At 40.2% G+C, this 15,687-nt stretch overlaps 1 protein-coding gene across 1 annotated transcript; it reads left to right on the top strand.

Moving 5' to 3' along the window:
• The first annotated feature begins 1,014 nt into the window (after positions 1-1,014).
• On the top strand, positions 1,015-14,786 carry ttll12 (tubulin tyrosine ligase-like family, member 12). The gene is made up of 14 exons (XM_018748118.1): positions 1,015-1,184; positions 1,689-1,852; positions 1,951-2,149; positions 3,176-3,335; positions 3,962-4,095; positions 6,162-6,238; positions 6,545-6,661; positions 6,762-6,950; positions 7,166-7,277; positions 8,791-8,942; positions 11,626-11,707; positions 12,320-12,388; positions 12,844-12,982; positions 14,563-14,786. The coding sequence occupies exons 1-14, from the start codon at positions 1,050-1,052 to the stop codon at positions 14,712-14,714; spliced, it is 1,881 nt and encodes a 626-aa protein (XP_018603634.1). The 5' UTR covers positions 1,015-1,049; the 3' UTR covers positions 14,715-14,786.
• Positions 14,787-15,687: the final 901 nt, after the last annotated feature.

Raw genomic sequence — 15,687 nt, 5'->3', positions numbered from 1 at the left:
ACTGATTGTGTTCTCTGGCAATCCTGAGTGCTGCTTTATTCTTTATATATTTACTTTCTGTGGCCTTAGTCTTCCCTCTTCTTCACTACTGCCGTTATTTGTCTTTTTTCTGTCCTCACCGCTCAGGTTCTTTAACAGGTATTATCTTTGATGAAGAGCTAATTAGGTAAGTAGCTGGGTTCACTTTTATAGACACCTCAACCGAGTCTCTCAGTTTCTTGAAGGAGAATACAGACTTTGATTATGTACTTAAGCAAACAGACTTAAGATGTTCTTTCAGTTACACATGCTCATTCTGCTTCGCTCTCAGTAACCATTTCAGTCCAAGTCAGGGTTTACATGTATTCATTTAGCTGAAACTTTTCTCAAAAGCAACTTACACTGCGAAGCTATTGACCTATTTATACAGCTGTATCATTCTACTGGAGCAATTTAGCATAAGTACCTTGGGTACTACAGCTGGAGGTGGGTTTCAAACCTGGAATATGTGGGTCTGAAAGCTGCAGCTACTGTTACCAGTTGCCGGTAGGGTTGGGGCACTCGGAAGTTGATCCCAGAAGCACAGGGCACAAGAGCGCCGAACGTACACCCCGGGGCACAAAGTCCATCGTGGGATAGCAAGTCATACGCTGAGGCACACGCACCTTCATACACTGCAATCAATTTAGAATCACCAGTTCACCTGAAATTAGCTTGCTTTTGTATTGTGGGCCCAAAGCAATGCACAGAGGAAAGGCGCACGACTTGACCCAAGGAGAACACATGCTACCTAACCCACTGCACAATGTGGTCTACTTCACGGTGAATTTTATGGCAAAGAGTATCCTTTTCCAGCTTGCCAAATAAGTTGTCGTTACATAAATGTAAAACTCGTGAAAGTGAACAGTGTCAAAACCAAAACAAGTGGAATCCTCAGACGGGGCTGAAAGGGTTCTGTTCCCGAATTGCAGCGCAGCGGCGCGGCCCCTTTAAGAGCCGCTCCCAGGAAGAGTCCACTTGGCGGAGGGGGAGGGGAAGACAGAGAGACGCGCGCGCCGCGCCGCGGAAACATGGAGTCGCGGAGCGGTCGTGGAGAAGATGGTGAGGAATATCGGCTGTTTGTTAAGCTACACGAAGCAGCGCTGAAGTCGTCGAGAATACCGCCGTTGTACTGGAGGAGCCTGTATTACAAACTTGCCAACGAGGTGTGTCTGTGTTATGCGTGTGTCGCTTTAGGAAAAGTGTTCGTCAGAACCGGCGGTTCGTACGGCTCGGCTGGGCTGGGCTGTACCATCATCATCATCATCATCATCATCATTCTTTCGGCCACACATGACATATAATAATATATTATATACATTCTATTACGGTATGTTTAAGTTAAAGGGACTCCTTTAAAAATCTAAAAAAAAAAAAATGTCTACGTAGATATTTCCACTTCAACTCAAGCTCATTGTATTTTTTTACTCCAACAACAAGTATGAGACTCATCATCATTATCATCATGACATGACATGTGGAAACGTGTCTCGGTACAACTTCAACGCAGGTAAAAATAGTACGAGTGTAGTAGTTCTCTTTGTCATTAGATTTGCGTTGAAGAGCTTAAAAATGCATATGTGCCACATTCGGGAGATCTTCGACACTAGTCGTAATATAAATGTAAACAGTGAGAGTGGACTGACAGACGCGCGCGCGCCGCGGCGCAGGTATTCGACGCAGGGGACGTGTTCGGTGTCGCGCGCGTGCAGGAAGAGGATCCTCGTGACGATGAGGAGGAAACTGGAGGGATCGCAGTGAACTCGGCGGCTCAGGTCACTTGCAAAGTAGTTGTGACTCGGGAAAGTGGCCTGCAGGCGTCCGACTGCATCAGGTGAGTGTGCGCGCGCGGCGACACAGTTCTACTAGGTTTGAAAGCCCAACTTTGCTTTTTTTTTTTTTTGCACATGTCATTCTCATCTTCCCTCCTAGTGTGTTCTTGGTGGACCATGCCTGGACATACTGTGTGGAGAATGCACGGCAGCAACTGGAGATGATGCCAGGTCTGCTGTCCCGCATGGCTGCCCTCATGGCCTTGGATTTTCATGGCGAGGTCCCTGACCCGCAGGTGGTGGAGGAGGTACTCACCCAGCAGTGGAAGTACAACCAGACGTACCACCTGTCTCAAGGAGTAAGAATGCGCCTACCCTGTCTCATATTTGCTTGTTGTAATTTCACTTGACACAACAGAGGATAATGTGGTTTACTTGTGTTCAGGTGTAACAGAAATTGGCCTAGCGCTACACTGCATAGAGATTTGAACCGACAATCTTCACATCTGAAGGAAATTCCTCTAACCACTACTTTATCAGCTGCTCACTGTGAAACAATCTGAGAATTATGGGTGTCAACTTATTTCTGAGCTCATCAACTTTGTATTGTGTCATTTCATGTAGTTGTTCGTTCAGTAGCACAATCAGACCCTGAGTCTTCAATGATAGGAATATGGAGGAACTTAACTACAGACCCTTTTTACTTTTTTACCACTTATTTGAATAAGACAGTGTTTGTTGGTTCTAATCTTCCCTCTAGTAACTACCGCCTTAGTTTTCTAGATGTTGAGAGCCGAATTATTTACAGTTCTCCACCTCACCAACTTTTGAACTTTTCCCCCTGTAAGTAGCCTTGTTTTTGATCAGACCTACCGCCGTTGTCATCCGCAACCAAGTAATTTGGTTGTGCGCGTTTGTAGTACCAATCAAGTGAACATGGAGTACAGGAGGGGATCAGTCCTTCGGGATTACCGATGTTCAGATAAAGCAGATGAACTGATCCTAAAATATTGTCTAAGGTCCTTAAGATAATGTGCAGATATAATGGTTAATACTAGTGTTAGAGTAATGTGACTTAAGTATGAAGTCCCATTTTGCATGCAAAGGACCCTGGTTCCCATATCCTATTTCGGTACCCTCGAGCAAGGCACCTACACTGAATTTCTCCAGTAAAATGTCTCCTTCAGTGTAAATTGGTAAATCATTGTAAGTAACTTAAATCTGCGTGTCACCCTGCAGAAAAGGATCAGCTAAATTAAATTGATAAATGTCAAAATAAATAAATGCATATTGGTGCTTAAGATTTTTGCTTCTGAGAAAAGTTCTCACTGGACTATACAGTGAGGTTGCTTTGTGAAGGTCTGATGCAACCCCTTCCCTTGCAGTCAGCAGAAGAAAAAGTTCCAGTGTGGTACATCATGGATGAGTTTGGCTCCCAGATCCAGCACTCCAGCCAACCCACTTGCTGTATGGCCCCCTTCTTCTTTGCCCCACACCAGATTGCATACTCTATACTGTGGCCTCTGCAGGACCTAGGTGCAGGAGGTACTGTCTTTGTCGCGCGCTCCCAACACAGTAGTTTTTCTACACTTTGTACAGTACGTCTGTCTTGTTTACGTTAAGTTCAATCAAAACAGTCTACTATAAATCTTATTCATGAACAAAGTGCAGCTCTAGCACTAATTTCTATTATACAGTAAAATGACAGTTCTTCAGCTTCTGTGTTTATGACAGAGAAATGTCTGGATCACTTGTATCGCCATTTAAAAATGCACTTGGAACTGGAAGTTTGTTTAGAACTGTTGTAGTTTATAAGTTCAACCACAACTTCACCATCTATAAAGCCTTAACAGAGCTGAACAAAGAAGAAACTAAAATTATTTGAAGACTTCTAATTGTCCTATTTTAATGAATGACTCATGCAATGCAGGGTCTTGGTGATCCTTTATCTTAGAAACACTGGACATGAGGCAGGATGCAACATGGATAGGATGAGTCTATTAACATGAATCAACATTAACATTAAGACTCCTTGAAAATTATCTGAAAATCTTCATGAGCTCCTATTCAATGTGGTCTTCACAGGGTTGTATACCTAGTGCAAAAGAGTATGGCCAAAGTAATTCTCTGCTTATTTTGACTCAGTAAGTGCTGACTGTTTTTGTCCGCAGATGAGGTAACACGGGACTATGCTTACAGTGAGAGCGACCCTCTGATTAGGAAATGTCGCTTGCTGCCATGGGAACCAAATGATCTTCAAGATGTGAACAGTTTCACTCCTGAGCCCGCTGACCTCTATTATGAGGTATGGACACATACGGCTCACAACATGTGCGCTCTGACCTAGATTTAGGTTGCATAACAATAATTATGCATGTAGCCTGACCGTTTACATATTGTCATTTGTCAATGTCAGGTAGACAGTGAAGTTTCTAATTCAGTGGTTCTCAACCTTTTGGAACTAAAGCCCCCCCGCCCCCCAAACCTCTCCTATTATGTGGCACACACACACACACACACACACACACACACACCCCAGTGACTAGATAGATTTTTTTTTTTTTTTTTTTTTTTTTTGTACTTTTTACCTTTTTAACTTTTATATTTTTTTCTTTTAAAACTATATAAAGGACAATAGTGGAACACGCCCTTAATTTATCAAAAATGTTTTTGAACAATATAGAACTAATTTGTAACATTACGTGTAATGTAATGTGATATGTAAACTGGGACGTAGGGTGTGTTTCGCTAGCCATGCCATTATAAATTAGTGGGAAACCTGCACTTGCTTCTTTTTACAAAGAAGCACAATGCGCGGTTCAGTGTTGGACAGTGCAAGCCTGAGGTCATCCTCCTACAGGCGATTTTGGTATTTTGTTTTCGACGCAGTCAATTTTGAAAACCCAGCCTCGCATGAATAAGTTGAGGTGAATGGAAGCAGCAATTTAACGGCGGCGTCAGACAACTGAGGATATTGAGTCATCAGTCAACCAAAACAAAGGCAGAGAGCAAGAGCTATAGACTTTTTAGCTGGAGGTGCTGACGACGGACCATCGCCACAACTCCTTTTAGCACGTGTGATGAATTTATCCATACCAACTTATCACCATGGATTAGTTTGATTGGTATCTCTGACGTTCTGACTCGTGTCTACACTGCCAGCTATACATAAGACGGACTTAAGCTCCGCCTCTCCAACTCAGAAAGAAAATGCAGAGGGAGAAGGAATGCATTTTTTAAATATTTTTAAATATTTTTTAAATAATGAAGAGATTTTTACATTTTTTTTTTAAATTTTTATGCACATTATAATTGAAAAGCAGTAAAATACACTGAGTACCCAAATGATGACCTGTCTCTGTGCTTTTTTTATTGGAAACAATTTTCGCCCCCCCAGTTGAGAACCAATGTTCTAATTTGACTTTGTTTCCCTTTTTTGAGGTTTTACAGGGGGTGAAACCCATACTTTCACTGGTACAGAGAAAGTAGATATCAGTGGAGGGGGGGTAATTTCCTACACTGTTTAAAAAAAAAAAAAAAAAAAAAAAAAGGGGGGGGCAGGGCAGGGTTGAGCCAGTAAAGGTGCAAAGGCAGTTAGGTCATAGTGGCTGTTCACAGATATCCCTTCAGGAGGAATACCAAAGAGTTTTAATGGTTATATGGCATTAATGGTGAGGCTGTACCTGTGGTACCTGCAGTGGTGCACAGAATGTCAAATATGGACATCCAGAACAGGTCCAAACATTTTTACCTAGAGAAGCTGGGGTTCAGTTTTAGCTGCCGTCTAAAGGTTACAATGTGTCTGATATGATGACGTAGTGCTGTTTCAGTTCCAAAATCGTGTCTAGAAATCCCAAATTCCTTTGAATTGACATGGAGATGAAATGCAGCATAGCACTACCGGTACTTGGTGACTTGGTATATAATGCAGAGATGATACCCTCCAATTGTTTGGTGAAGTGACCTGTTTCTCAGCTTTATTTGATTCAGTCTGAATTGTTCTCCTTTTCTAGCTCTCTAATAAATGAGTTATAGGTATTTATAGAAATCTGCATTGGCTAAACCATATTTGTTTTATAAATAATGCTCATACATTATGGCTAAAAACATTTATAATATAAATCTCAGTGTCACAGTAGGAATTTAACAGATCTGACTTTTTACCTCTGCAATAATTTTACTGGTAAAAAGTTGTAACTTAGTAATGCAAATTGTAATTGTGTAATCATGCTTTATTATGCTGTTCAGTACCACTAAATGTACAGTTGAGCTTGTTTTTGGTGTTCAGACAGGACCAGTTACTACACGTAAGTGAATTTTGTTTCTGCGGAGTGGTCGTGACATGCCAACCTTTTTCCTTTTTCCCATCAGTGCATCTTAAAGGAGAACAAAGAAACACTTCCCATCCATATCCAGCCTCATGGTTTCCCGAAGAGCAAAGTGTTTAAGTGAGTTTGCTTTGAGTTTGTTGTTTCCCATATGCCTTGCTGTATGTATGTACGTACATATGTTGATTATGCTTTGTCTGTTGTTTTTTTCTTTTAACCTGTTACCTCTTTCCATTAGGAGTTACCCTTTTCTGTGTGTCTCTCCAACTTTTTTCACAGTAATAAATTATGTAACAAAAATAGATGGGTCAAACCCCAAGCAACTTTCACCCAAAACTTAATCATAAATGAAAACAAAAGTTTGTGTCTTACGCAAAACATTGTATTTAAAAACTGTTTGAATACAGTTCTCGCTATTTATATTAGGGTGTACACAGAGATGACACAAGTAAAGGACAACCTGAGTCATCCCCAGTTCCAATTCACTGACAACATGGAGGAAGCTGACATCCTTTGGCTATTTTCCCACATTCGGAACTACAGGTGAGTTCTGTGGTTTCAAAAGAATTATAGTTATGGCAAAACAAAGTGCACCTACTCAGATGGGCTGAGAAGCTTGTGAATTGCACGATTTATCCCACAGGCAATTGAGTGAGGAGAGGCCCAATGTTCTCCTGAACCAGTTTCCCTGTGAGACGATAGTCACGTCAAAGGACTGCCTGGCAGCTGTGTCACGGAGAGGGAACCAGGAGCCAGACTGGCTGCCCAAGACTTTTAACCTGCAGACTGAATTACCTCAGTTTATCAGCTACTACCAGCAGAACCAGGAGAAGTTAGTGCATCAGCCATTACTAACAGAACGAAGTATATTCATTCCATCTGTTATTTATAAAAGAATGAAATGTGTTATGTTCGTTAGCCAGAACTAACAAAGTTAAAGTCTGACTGCTAAAACTGCTACAACCAAAAACAAGACCCTCACATTCTTGTTGCCTGACTGCGTGCTGATGTGCAGATGCTAACTCACTTGGAGTGTTTTGTCCTTAGAGGGCTTGACAATCGCTGGATCTGCAAGCCGTGGAATCTGGCTCGTGGGCTGGACACCCATATCACCGATAACCTAAACTACATCATCAGGCAGAGAGAAAGCGGACCAAAGGTAAATACTAGGTCATTTGTTGGTCAGCAACACCCCTGCACCTTCTGTTACCAGCAACTGTTTAGTGAAAAGTAGGATGTACACCAGTGATCCAGCAATGACATGTACTTTCTCACCACCGTGTACAATTACAGTACGTAATAGATCTGGTACATGTCATATCATAAACTAGTTTGTGTAGTGTATGTAAAGAATGCTGTCTGTGGTCTGCAGCCTAGTTAGTGAACGCTCCTTTAAAATGTTTTGATACTTAACTTCGCCGTTGGGCAAACTTTTTAGTTGAATGGTATAGTACAACATCAGGTGATAATCTATGTTCTGCTTATTTTTGGACAATTATAATGGGCCATCCAGATTTGGGCAGGAACAGCAGAGGCAGAAAGCTGTCTGGAACATGGCCCAAGAGTTCAGTGCCCCCTTTCAACTGGAATGTACAGTTGTACCTCAGCTTACAGGTTCTCTTAAACTCTAGATGCCACGGTAATGAATAGAAAATTTGCTGTGAGACCTTTATTTCTGCGTTCTGTTTTCATAACCAGCTCATACAATACAGGTGCCTGTGTTTGCTGTACTGGAAACCGCACATGTGAGGCAAGACACACTGGATGGATTACCAGTCTCTTGCAGCCTTTGCATTTACTGTATTCATTTGGCTTTTCTCCAAAGTGACTTATGGTATTAAGGTACTTACAGTTATTTCCCCATTTATACAGCTGGGTCATTTTTCATTGGCGATTTTGGGGAAGTGCTACTGCTGGTAGTGAGATTTGAACCTGCGTCCTTTGGGTCCAGCACCTCTAACCACTGTGCTGCCAACTGTTTTGGTTCATGCACTTGTTACCAATATCAGAGTTAGGAATTTCTGAAGATACAAACGTTTCCTAGTTGATTTCTTTTTTTTTTTTTTTTGCAATTTCTCTGCAGAATGCGGAGTCCTGCCATTAGATATCAGCGAAACTCAGAACAGAAACTCATAACGAAATTTCATTCACTATATTTATATTATAGCTATAACTTAAATCTTTACAGAAACTACCAGGCAAATATATAGAGGTATTTGTCTATTATGTTGTTTTGATCACAACCTGAAATGTTTGTGTAATGAATGGGTCATTTCCTAGTGGCTTGTTGTGATGTTAAGTCACAGGTAAGACACACAGTAGGCATTTAAGGTCAAAACTTTTTCTTACATTGTCAAAAAGCATGATGCACACCTCTGTTTGCTGGGTATTTCAAATAAAAGTCTGATATACCTGATAAAGGCCCATAATGCTGCACTGCTCTTCACCCAATGAGTGCATTATGCTGCCAGTCAGTGCGAGATAGTGGAACCACAGCTTATTTTTGCTGGGCATCATAGAAATGTTACAAAGTTAAATGGTGGGGAAAAAAGCAATTAAAAATAAAGTGGGAAATGTTTGTAACGTAAGGCACAAATGTATGTTGTTTCTAGGAAACTATCAGCTTTCCACTGGCCTAAAATGACCCTAATCTTTCCCCTTTTTGTGTCCAGGTAGTGTGCAAGTACCTGGAGGATCCAGTTCTGTTTTGCAGGGAGGAGGTTGGTCAAGTGAAGTTTGATGTCCGCTATATGGTTCTGCTGCGCTCAGTCCAACCTCTACATCTTTATGTCTACAACGTCTTCTGGCTGCGTTTTGCAAACAGGTATCTGTTACACTAAACTGCACTAGCACTGCAGTTTAAAACTGGCTCGCAGTGTCTGGGTGGTGCGAGAGGACGTGGGTTTGATCCCCGCTTGGTCTGTGTGGACTTTGTATGTTCTTTGGGTTGGTTTCCTCCCACAGTCCAAAGGCATGCTGTTCAGGTTCCCCCATAGTCTGTGAGTGACACACACACACAGAGAGAGAGAGAGAGAGTTCCACTGATGAGTGACTCATTGTAAGTAGTGTATCTAGTAGTGTAAGTCACCGTGGTGAATAAGGTGTGTGGGCTGATAACACTACATAGAGTTCATTGGAAGTAAGTTTGGAGAAAAGCATCTGCTAAATAAATACATGCAAAAGTTACAGTTACTCTTACTTCACTACTGGAACTTCTGCATGTATTCTGTATGAACTCTTTTATAAGAGTTCTAAGTGTGCTGCATCCTCTTGTTATGAGCATTTGAGTTACATATTGTCATAGATTTATTATTAAATTTATTTTTTTAAAATATATTTTCTCCTCTGCATTAACAGCTCATGTCTGGGTGTCCCTGAGTGTTGGTGACTAATAACACAATGAAGAAGGTTGCATGTATTTATTGAATAAGTCAGTCAGTACTCTGCATTGAATAAAAGTTTGTTGAGATTGCACATTTTTATTTTCTCTCATTTTAATTCCCTCATTTTTACATAATGCTATACTCAAAACTTTTTTAGAGAATAAATTGGCATGATTTCAGGGTTACAAATGACAGTTGCATAAACTTGGACTTGAATTTAAAAAAAAAAAAAAAAAAAAGTCAAAGGCAGAAATTCCAAGCTACGGAAGATATGAGTTGCTCTTTAGGTTAACATTGTAGCCACCTTTTGCACTGGATAAAAGTATCACCTACATTTATTTATTTAGCTGATGCTTTTTCTCCAATTCGGCTTATAATTATTTACCCATTTGTACAGCTGAGTAATGTTACTGGAGCAACTCAGTAGGTACCTTGCTCAAGGCTTCTACAGCTGGAGGGGGGGGATTGACTCTGCAACCTTTGGGACCAAAAGCAGCAGCTGTAACCACTACACTACCAGCATTCCCACGTACATGAGTGAATATAAATGAGTGGTTGCTGTGAGTTGAACTGGACTCCAGGGCACTGGTCCCTAACACTTGACCTCCAGTTTTTCCACAGAGAATCAGCCTACTGATTTCAATAAATAAATAAATACAATTTTTCGTACACTGTTAATTGCGGTACAGTCTCACAGCATATGGGTGGTGTGAGAGGATTTGGGTTCGATCCCCACTCAGCCTGTGTAGAGTTTGCATGTTCTCCCCGTGTGTGGGTTTCCTCTGGATGCTCTGGTTTCCTCCCACAGTCCAAAGACATGCAGTTCAGGTTCCCCATAGAGTGTGAGGTACAGAGAATGTTCCACTGATGTATGGATGAGTCACCCATTGTAAGTAGTGTATCTAGCAGTGTAAGTCACCTTGGTGAATAAGGTGTGTGGGCTGATAACACTAAGTAGTATCCATTGTAAGTCGCTTTGGAGAAAAGCATCTGCTAAGTGAATAAATGTGAATGTAAAATTGAAAGCTGGAGTGTTATGGAATGTAAATATTATAGTGATATCTTACCACAGAACAGCCTTTGGCCGTTTTTGAATTGGGGAAAAAGTGCTAAATTGTAATTTTTTAGTGCTGTTTCTTCAGTTTTGATCACTTTATCAGTATTGTTGAAATAATGAAATATCATTGTCCAAAATGTATTTTAAAAATTTAAAAAAAAAAAAAAAAAAAAAACTTTTCATGTGGTGTACTTTCTCACTACTGTAAAACAAAATGGCTTGAAAATAACTGATTACAAGTTTTGGAATTTTAAAATAAGATGTAATATTGTTCTCATTTCCATTTTCACTTTGAATAACACTGTGCAGCATTACAGTGAAGTGGTAGAGGGATACTTTGCTACTTTACAAATGAACAGGATTTATATCGCACAGTAAAAATTATGTTTTAAGATAATAGGAAAGCTGGTAGCATAGTGGGTGGGGGGCCTGGTCGTGCAGCAGGTTGGCCAGTGCCCACTGTGTGGCAAGTCTGGGGTTAAAGCCCTGCTTGGCATCCCATCCTGGGTGTATCCCCTGAGCCCTGCATTGCTGGGATAGGCTCCAGCTCAACGCAACCCTAGCGGCTATAGACATTGGTTGGTTGGTTCATAGCATATTGATTAGAACTTCTGCCTTTGGACCTAAAGGTCATAGGTTTGAGTCTTACTTCCAGCTGTTGTACCCCTGAGTAAGGTACTTTCCCCCAAATTGCTTCAGCACAATTTCCCAGCTGTATAAATGGGTAAATAACTGTCACTTTAGAGAAAAAAAACATCTGATAAATAAATGTAAGATGGGGATAGTTTTATATAAAATTTGTGGGCAAAAATACATACATCTCAGAAAGATGACAGACCATTGTTTACATGAAGTTGTCTGGAGTGTTTTGATTGTTTACAATGGGAAAAGGTGTGTATTCTGTAATTTGGCAAAGCTTGGAAGCCTCGTAGTCCTTCCTATCCCCTTGTCACTGCTATTGAAGATGTTTTTTTCCAGCAATTGTCAACGATTATTTCATAGCACTCTGTCTTGTTTTACTGTTGTTTTTAGGTGTTCAAAACATTTTTTCCCCTCCTTTTCCCCAGACCCTTCTCTCTTGACCACTTTGATGACTACGAGAAACATTTTACAGTCATGAACTATGCAGAAGGAGTCCAGCTAAAACAGGTGCATGGAGTGTATTCAGTAAAATCTTAGTTGTAATACCTTGATTTAAACACCCACCGTTTGTAGTTACTATTGTTTTTTCACAATATTATTCAAAAATTTTTGCAGATCACTTTGTTCTGTGTTCGTTCCTGCCTACCACAGTACACTTGCCATGCAGTAATGGGTGGTTGGGGGGAACACCGTAATACTTTTCAGTGTGTACCGTTGTACATTTCAGATGGTTAGATTAGTGAAATGGAAAGCCCAGAATGTAAAGGCTACTCTCTCTGAAGCCAATAGCTATTGGAGCTAAATGATACCTGAGCCTCATACTCAGTTATCAACGTACGCAGATGTGCTACTTGCTTGAAAAATATTAACAGAACTGGCATATAACAGAACCGTGTGTGTGTTGTGGTTTTTTTTTTTTTTTGTTTTAAATGAAGTGAATTGACTTTCAAAATGAAAGTAGAACTATTAAGATGTCACCAGTTTTCACATTTCAGTTGCTTTTGGGATGAAGCTAGAAATAACTTCGTGCCCTGAAGAATCACTGAAGTCCCACAGTAGAAACACTTGTCTTTTTACAGCAAATGTTCCGTCTCAAAGCATTTTTCTGATTTCATGCAGGTTCACTATGATCAGTTCATTCCAATGTTTGAGAAGCAATATCCACGACATCCCTGGAATGAGATCCAGGTAGAGAAGTTACCTTCTTCAGCGGATGTGTGTGAGGGCTTTTATACATAACCATCTCTGTGGGATTATGTTAATGCTGTCAGTGCAGATACCCAAGAAGCTCTGGCTTTATTTTTAAATGTCAAATTACTTCTGAAATTTTATGGAAAAGTTTTGGTCTAGCTTATAGATGAAATTATGTTTTTAAGTATTGTATGTGTGTGATGACTGTGAAAGAAGGAGAGGTAAAATACATTCAGTGACATGATTTCTTCAGGCTGTTTTAATGGTCAATAAATTTGGTAGTCAAGCTATATAAATGAGCATGAAATATGAGAAAAAATTTAAAAAAAAAAAAACTATTAAACTAATAAATGCTTAACAGTAAAAAGCAGGGTTCATCAAGGTGCTTGTTGCTATCAATAATTGTCAGTCTTGCCTTGAAATGATCACATCTGTCTCAATGTGTTTGGCAGGAGGAAATTTTGAAGTCATTTGATGAGCTTTTCAAGGCAGCCTCCTCTCGTCCTGCTCCCTATGGAATCTGTGACTATCCTTCATCTAGGGCCATCTATGCAATTGACGTCATGCTCAAATGGACGTCTGGGAACCAAGGTGAGACACCTGGGAGCCAGCTAATTGACATTGTTCTATTTAGAACACGGAGTATGTAAGTCCATGTTTCTTTCATGAGTAAATTTGAAGTTTTGTTCTTGGATGCTGAGGGAGGTGCAGCCAGGGAAGACTTTAGCACGTATAGATGGCCATTAATGGTCAAATGTCCTGTTCCCAAGTTTCCCTTAGTGTTTCAAAAGACTAAAATACTAAAATATTAAATAGAAAAATACTAAAAAAGGAGGAAATTATTAGGAAACAAATACTTTAAGAAAAAAGGGGGGGGGGGCAAAAATAAAATGCACAATACACGCAAAATACACCGTAAAATATCCTTTACACAGTAAAGACTACAATAATACTGTTGTTAATAATATTAACAGGTTAATGGTTAATGTTAATAATAGTGTTAATCCTCCAGTGGTTATTGCACGTTATTATTGCACATATTATTATTACCCCCGTGGAGGTTAAATATTGCACTTTATATGAGGTAGCTGGAATCTTAAATCAGTCCTTATGTAATTTATGCCATGAGTCTCACTGTGGCAGGGAAAAAGCTGTTATAAAACTGTATTTTGTGTGTGATTATATTGTCCGCTCTGCTGTGCCTCAGATTGTAAACTGACTTTTTGTACCTGAAGAAAAGGTGAGCTGGGTGATGTATATCGCCAATGATTTTCTGGGCTTTTTTCTTACAGCGTTGTGTATAAATGTTATCCATAGATGGAAGATCAGTCCCAATGATCCTCTCTGCTGTGTTCACCACTCTCTGGAGGGCCTTCCTCTCTGCCTGGGTGGTGTTGCCATACCAGACAGTGAAAGCAGTAGTGAGGATGCTCTCTATGAGACCTCTGTAGACTTGTGTGAGGGGACGAAGGCTCACTCCAGCCTTTCTGAGCAGTCTGATAAAATAAAGCTGTTTCTGAGCCTTTTTCACTATTTTCTGTCACACTAGTTTTCATTTCATTGTGGTTTCCAACTTAAAATGTTGTTTTAATATAGGTAATTTTATTATCTATATGAAACTTACAGAACCCATCTAGGGATTAAATTGAAGTAAACCAAAATAGGTCAGGAGCTAACAGATACAGTTTCACTTCTTTCAAACTGAAGGCAAAATAAAAGTCCTGTGAGTAGTTCTTGTCCCATTAGTGTCCCCTACCTCTCACCCTGTGTTTCTAGGCTAGGCTAGGCTCTGGAACACCTTGTATACGAGCAGCAGTTGATGAAAATGAAATGGTATTACGAGCTGTTTTTTAATTAATTGTATCTTTATCTGAGGTTTTCATAGAACCTCATCTATAAATAAGTTGTGTAATGTCAGTATTAGTGAGTTTTTATTGATTGTTGACTGACTGGATTTATGAATAAATCAAATTAGACACTTTCAGTCTGTTTGTAAGTTGAGGAGCCAGCGTATTTAATTATATGCATAATGCTTTAATTTTTAGTTTGTAAAATATGTTTTATTTCAGTTTCTGAATTTAAAAATTAAAATTGTAACCATTTTAATATTCTGGATCCTCACTTGCACGTGAGTTTACAATTTCATTATTTGTTACTATCTTGTCCTGCAGGTGAAAGGGTCATGAGACCACAGATCTTGGAAGTCAACTTCAGTCCAGACTGTGAAAGGGCTTGCAAATACCATCCCTGCTTCTACAATCACATCTTCCAAACGCTCTTCTTAGATGAAACTGAAGATTGTCCTGTTACTCGTATAGTATGACAATCTGTCTTGTCACCTGAGATGGCAAGTTGGGAATACATAATGTTTACATGTTAAATAAAAATTATAGACAGCTGCAGTGGTTCATGCTATCTTTCTTCCTAGATAACCTTTACAAAAAACAATCTTCCACTCATCCTTAAGTTGGCAAATAACCTGCACCACTGGTCAGAAACTGTAACTTTTCTTTTACTTGTTTGTGTTTTGCTATTCTGGCATCACTTGGCATAGGGAAAGTTTCTATTTCAACAAGTTAAGACCACATCAGTGGATTTTACATACAGAAAAGATGGCAAGAATATTTTGACCTGATTTCGACCAACCTTGTCCGATATACTGTACTTTCAGCTACTCAAAACTCTTACAATCAAAAGTCAAGTTGGGAAAAGACAGAGAATATAGTTTGAATAATAACGGAACAACGTTATGTGGCTCTGAAGTATAGTAACATTAAACAGTCTGAAACGAGCAATACGAATTGGATGGCCAAATGAAAAACAGGATTTTTCACCATACACAAGAGGCTAATGGAACTACAGGGCTGAATTGACAGCATTTGATGACACTTTCCAAAGGAAACAAAAGTTACACCAAAGGCTCTGAAAAGAGAAATAAAAGATTCACGAAGGCCATGTAAGGGCTAAGAAATCTAAGAGAGCATGTCCGAAACAAAGCTGAATGTTTCGTGTGCAGCGGAGCAGATTATCTCATTATGTCAGACTACTACCCTGAAGTATGGAAACTGAAAGTGGCTCGCGCTGCCGCCGCCACCCCTGTGGAGAGAGCAAGCAGCTCCGAGGTCCTGGGAGCGCGCACGTCAGCTCTCGCCAACAGAGCCCAGCAGCGCCTCCGCTTCCTGCAGCGACTGAAGAAGACCAGGCTCCGTAGAGAGGGAACTGACCAAGTGTGCATCGCTGCCTGGTGCGGGAACTGCAACGCCTCTGATCGCGAGTCCCTACAACAGATGGTGAAC

Source organism: Scleropages formosus, chromosome 5, assembly GCF_900964775.1.
Source record: "Scleropages formosus chromosome 5, fSclFor1.1, whole genome shotgun sequence".
NCBI classification, from domain to species: domain Eukaryota; kingdom Metazoa; phylum Chordata; class Actinopteri; order Osteoglossiformes; family Osteoglossidae; genus Scleropages; species Scleropages formosus.
Note: the sequence above shows the minus strand (reverse complement) of the source record. Positions and strands in the feature narration are given on the sequence as shown.

Bases quoted from the DNA above. Each gene is read 5' to 3' on its own strand.
- ttll12 (XM_018748118.1), top strand. From the start codon at position 1,050: ATGGAGTCGCGGAGCGGTCGTGGAGAAGATGGTGAGGAATATCGGCTG. The intron at 1,853-1,950 runs GTGAGTGTGCGC...CTTCCCTCCTAG, and splicing joins CAGGCGTCCGACTGCATCAG to TGTGTTCTTGGTGGACCATG. The intron at 4,096-6,161 runs GTATGGACACAT...TTTTCCCATCAG, and splicing joins CCGCTGACCTCTATTATGAG to TGCATCTTAAAGGAGAACAA.